The sequence below is a fragment of the Phaseolus vulgaris genome, chromosome 4 (assembly GCF_000499845.2).
Source record: "Phaseolus vulgaris cultivar G19833 chromosome 4, P. vulgaris v2.0, whole genome shotgun sequence".
NCBI classification, from domain to species: domain Eukaryota; kingdom Viridiplantae; phylum Streptophyta; class Magnoliopsida; order Fabales; family Fabaceae; genus Phaseolus; species Phaseolus vulgaris.
In genome coordinates this window covers 45,051,042-45,055,298 of record NC_023756.2, presented here as the reverse complement: position 1 = coordinate 45,055,298, position 4,257 = coordinate 45,051,042, and the positions used below count along the sequence as shown (strand labels likewise).

At 31.4% G+C, this 4,257-nt stretch overlaps 1 protein-coding gene across 1 annotated transcript; it reads right to left on the bottom strand.

The window, feature by feature from the left end:
- Nucleotides 1-953: 953 nt before the first annotated feature.
- LOC137837924 (nudix hydrolase 18, mitochondrial-like) lies at nt 954-3,182 on the bottom strand. Its single transcript, XM_068647107.1, has 5 exons — nt 2,741-3,182; nt 2,079-2,178; nt 1,885-1,968; nt 1,654-1,782; nt 954-1,534 (listed from the first exon to the last, which is right to left on the bottom strand). The coding sequence occupies exons 1-5, from the start codon at nt 2,914-2,916 to the stop codon at nt 1,412-1,414; spliced, it is 612 nt and encodes a 203-aa protein (XP_068503208.1). The 5' UTR covers nt 2,917-3,182; the 3' UTR covers nt 954-1,411.
- Nucleotides 3,183-4,257: the final 1,075 nt, after the last annotated feature.

Genomic DNA, 4,257 nt, shown 5'->3' with positions numbered 1-4,257 from the left:
TCTATCCACCTTTTAGGTTAGCCAATAAGAATCATGTAATAATGTTTACCTTATCATCTCATTGCTTCACCTAGTAGCATCCCTTTGTCTTTTCTTTTGTACCATGTTTTCATCACTCATTACCAAGACTACCCCTTCTCCTACTTAAATATACATACAAGTGCTTCTTTGGATAGTTTCAATGTTTTGCAGTAGAAATTGGTAATTATGTTTAATAAATAAACTTTGTAATTGATTGTGCTTAACTAAGTAGGCACCCTATGATTCAAGTTATTGGATGAGAAATTTTAATTAAATATGATTAGGAGAAAGTGTTTCACTTCATTTATACTTATGATTTTATTAAGAGATGATTACAAAACAAATGTAGGTATATTCTCTACTCAATCATTGTCCTTGTTCCCACTTCTCAACCACTCTATCTTTGCCTAACATAACCACAAAGGTTTTGCCTCAAAGATTCCATAGTTTGATGCTATTCAACATAATAATTGGCTCCAAATTTCCATCCTTTTAAAAGTTACTTGTACTTTATTTGGGAACAAAATGGATTCAGCAGCTTATGCTTATGAAACTTGCTTCAATTTCTGAGACCTCACATCAGTTTGTGTTGAGCCTGAAACTTCTTAAAGCACTTCATTTAAGAAATTTTAATGTTTTTTCAAATGAAGTGTTTGATGCACTGAGAATCAGATTAGAGTTGAGCCAGTGATGTTACATTCTCTAATGAGAAATGCTACTGTCTTAAGTTTACTTTGTTCTTAGATTTATAGCAGAAGACAAAAGGTTTAAAATCAACTACACCAAATCAACAGTGTCACAATTAATGGAAAAAAGTTTTGAAATACTTTTAAGACAGAATAATAATTTGTGTTGCTTTGTTGTATGACCCTTGGAGTTGTTCAAGTCTCACATAGATAGGTGATAGTAGTAATAGAAGATAGCAAGTGTAGTTTTCAGTCACAAAATGGAAGTTACTCTCTTTTTCATTTTATTGGTACAAGAAGAATGTGTTCTACACATTACCTACACATAAATTACATTACAAAGAATCAAATGAATGAAAGAATGAATTGATTTTGTACATCTACAGCTGATTTCTATAGCTAGATCTGAATAACACATAGCAAACTCTGCTAAACTTTCAGGGAGAAATTGTAAACTTGAAAATCAGTTTCCCTCTTCATGGCTTTGAAGTCTCAATTTCTCTGCTGCCACTTAACAGCTTCTGAGTGCTTCTGTTTTACCACTTGGTGGATTCCAAAAGCAATTATCTGCTACATGCGTGTTTGGAAATTCGTTGAGAAGTAAGAAATCACCTTTGAGATGTAAAAGTTATAACTACTAGTTCCTCCCTTGGCGTGAAAAATCACATCTGAAACGTGAAACCAAACACACCCCTTACACAAATTTACAATCTACACATATCCACATCCTTTTTGGAGTGCAGCTGATTTTGTCTCATGACCAATACATCCAAAGCTTCCTTCATCCAAGTATAAGGGCATATTTCTTTTGCCTCAGTCACAGTCATCTGCATGATGCATATCACAATTAAACATTAGAACACTAGCAAAATCAAAATTAAGTGATTCAGATATTGCTATTGGGAAAGTGAATTTGAAAATTGAATGATAAAGGCTAAACACTTACCCATCTGCGTTTTCTTGTGTTCATCTCTGGCCAGTTATCCAACTCCTTCTTAACTAGCAAAGGGAACATGTAACCTTCATGCATTATGGGTTGGCGTTTGCTCTTGTAATACCATTTACCCAAATTACTCTGCAAGAGAACAAACACCACATAAGGTAAGAATCAAAGGCACAATTATTTGGGGGGTGAAGAAAAACTCAATCTAAAAAGTGCTTTCACACACACACTTACCTCAACACTGCCAATAACCCCAGCTTCTTCTACAGTCTCCCTTAGAGCAGCTTGTTCCATGGATTCATCAATTTCCCAACCTCCCTGAGACCAAACAACACATCGAAATGAAATCAGCGACAAGACCAAAAAGGGTTGAAATGAACCAAAATTTAGTTTCAAAACAATACAAGATGTGGAGGACAAAACAATACCTTTGGGAACTGCATTCCATGACCCTTTTGAGCACTAATCACAAGAACCTCTAACTCCTTATCTTTTGTTCCATTGTTCTTGTATCTATAAGGAATGCACCTGTTGATTTCCAAAAACACCACACAGAACAAGTCAGCTTAACAACTCAACATACAAACACAAAAAAGACAAATTTAACCTCAAACCCACCAAACGAAAAATCATTTTTTTCCAAAAAATGTATTTTTTTCTGCCACCGGCCATCAATAATTAAATCAAAAGACACGCTTTAAACCTTCTTTTTTTTAAAAAAAAAAAAAAAAAAAAAAAAAACAACTGAGAAAAACTTGAAAATTTCAAAACGTGTCACCCATCTTCTACTACAGAGATGCTGGTAAGTTTGGTTATTTTCTTCTAAATTGGTTTTTGTTTTCTAATATCTGCTTATCTTTCTATGTTTTAGTTCTTAAAACACTTAACTCACCAAATTCAACAAGTTTAAATTAAAACCAATCCCTGGATAGTGTAAAATTACTGCGACAGAATCATCTACTAAGAGAATGAAAGAAAGTAAGAGACCCCTAAAAATCCGAACATGATAAACCCCTAAAAATCCGAACTTGATGAAACCCCAGAAGAAGAAACAGGGAGAAAAAAGGCATAGGAAGGAACAAAAACACACCCCACAACTTGGCGACATCCTTGGTCATAGCGCTGCAAATGCCTGCCAGTACGAGGAGACACCAGAGACATCATGTTCTCCAACTGCTTGGGAAACAAATCCTTGGAAACCCTCTTGGAGAAAAGAAAAGGGTATATGAATTTGCAAGCCAAATTCCGAGAAAGGAAGAGACCCATAACACTGGTCTTGCTTGTTCTTGTTGTTGGAGTAGTAGTGTTTGCAAAGTGGAACAATGGTAATATTAAAGGGTAGAAGAAGAAGAAGAAGATGAGAAGAAAGAAGCAACAGACATGAATTATGGCATGGGACAGCCAAAGAGGTTGTTTATATATAACTACCTGTTTGTTTCTTGGGTGGAAAATGTGTGTATGTGTGCGCGTATAGATAAGTACAGCGTTCAAAACACACAGCGCATGACCAGTACGTTTACTCACACGCGCTTTCTCCATTTTAAGACGTTTTTTTGTGCTTTATTTTTTTCTTTCTTTTTTGGGTTAGAAAATTCCAAAAGGTTTCGAGCGTTTCGATTTCCACCCTTCCGCAGTTTCTTCTCCTACGTTTCGGAACGCTTTTATTTTCTGAGGTAGTTTTTACGTTACGTGTGTTCCCGAACGTTACAAAAATAAAGTATTTTAATAATTAGTTATTTACAATTAGGCATGCATATTTATAATTATTCTTTTGTTTCCATATTTATTTATTGCCTTTTGTGATAGTTGTTTTTATCATACTAAATATACACACAATGACCACATCACCTATATGTTTATTAGTTATTATAATTTTAGTAAGTTTTTAATTTATTGAATTTACTTAGAAATAACTATTTTCATTACAAAATTATTTATATTACAATTAAAAAAAACATAAGATTATTAGAAGAAAACTAAAAAAAAATTCCATAAATCAAAATATATTAATTAAGGTGACAAAACAGATTAATCTGATCCAATTTCATCAATTCAATATTGGTCTTAAAAAAGTATTATTTAATCATTATAAAAATATTTTCTAAAATTTTAATTGATTAATTAATATTTCTAATTAGATCAATTAAAATGATTTTATATTTATATGTTAAATTATTTCATTATAATTAATAATTCGAATTTAATTTATAGTTTTTAGTGATTAAATTACAAAATCATTGTATATTTTTATTTTTTAAATAATATAATATAAAATTTATATTTTTAATTATTTTTTTTTTAAATTACTTTTTTAAGAAATATGAGTTGAATTGAGGATATCAACTTAATCTACCAAATTTTAGTAGGTTTGTGAGTCAACTACAAATCTAAAGTTATATTTCATGTCTGGTATTAATAATGAGTTAATATATACTTTAAAAGACATAAATGTAATATTTATTTCATGAAATTGATAATATCGTATTCTTTGTATATAATATGGTTGATATGGATTTCACATAAACAAGTTCAACACTGAGTTATTTATTAAAAATCTTGTCATATTTTATTTATTAAATGGTCTTGGTTAATTTTACTCTTTATTCT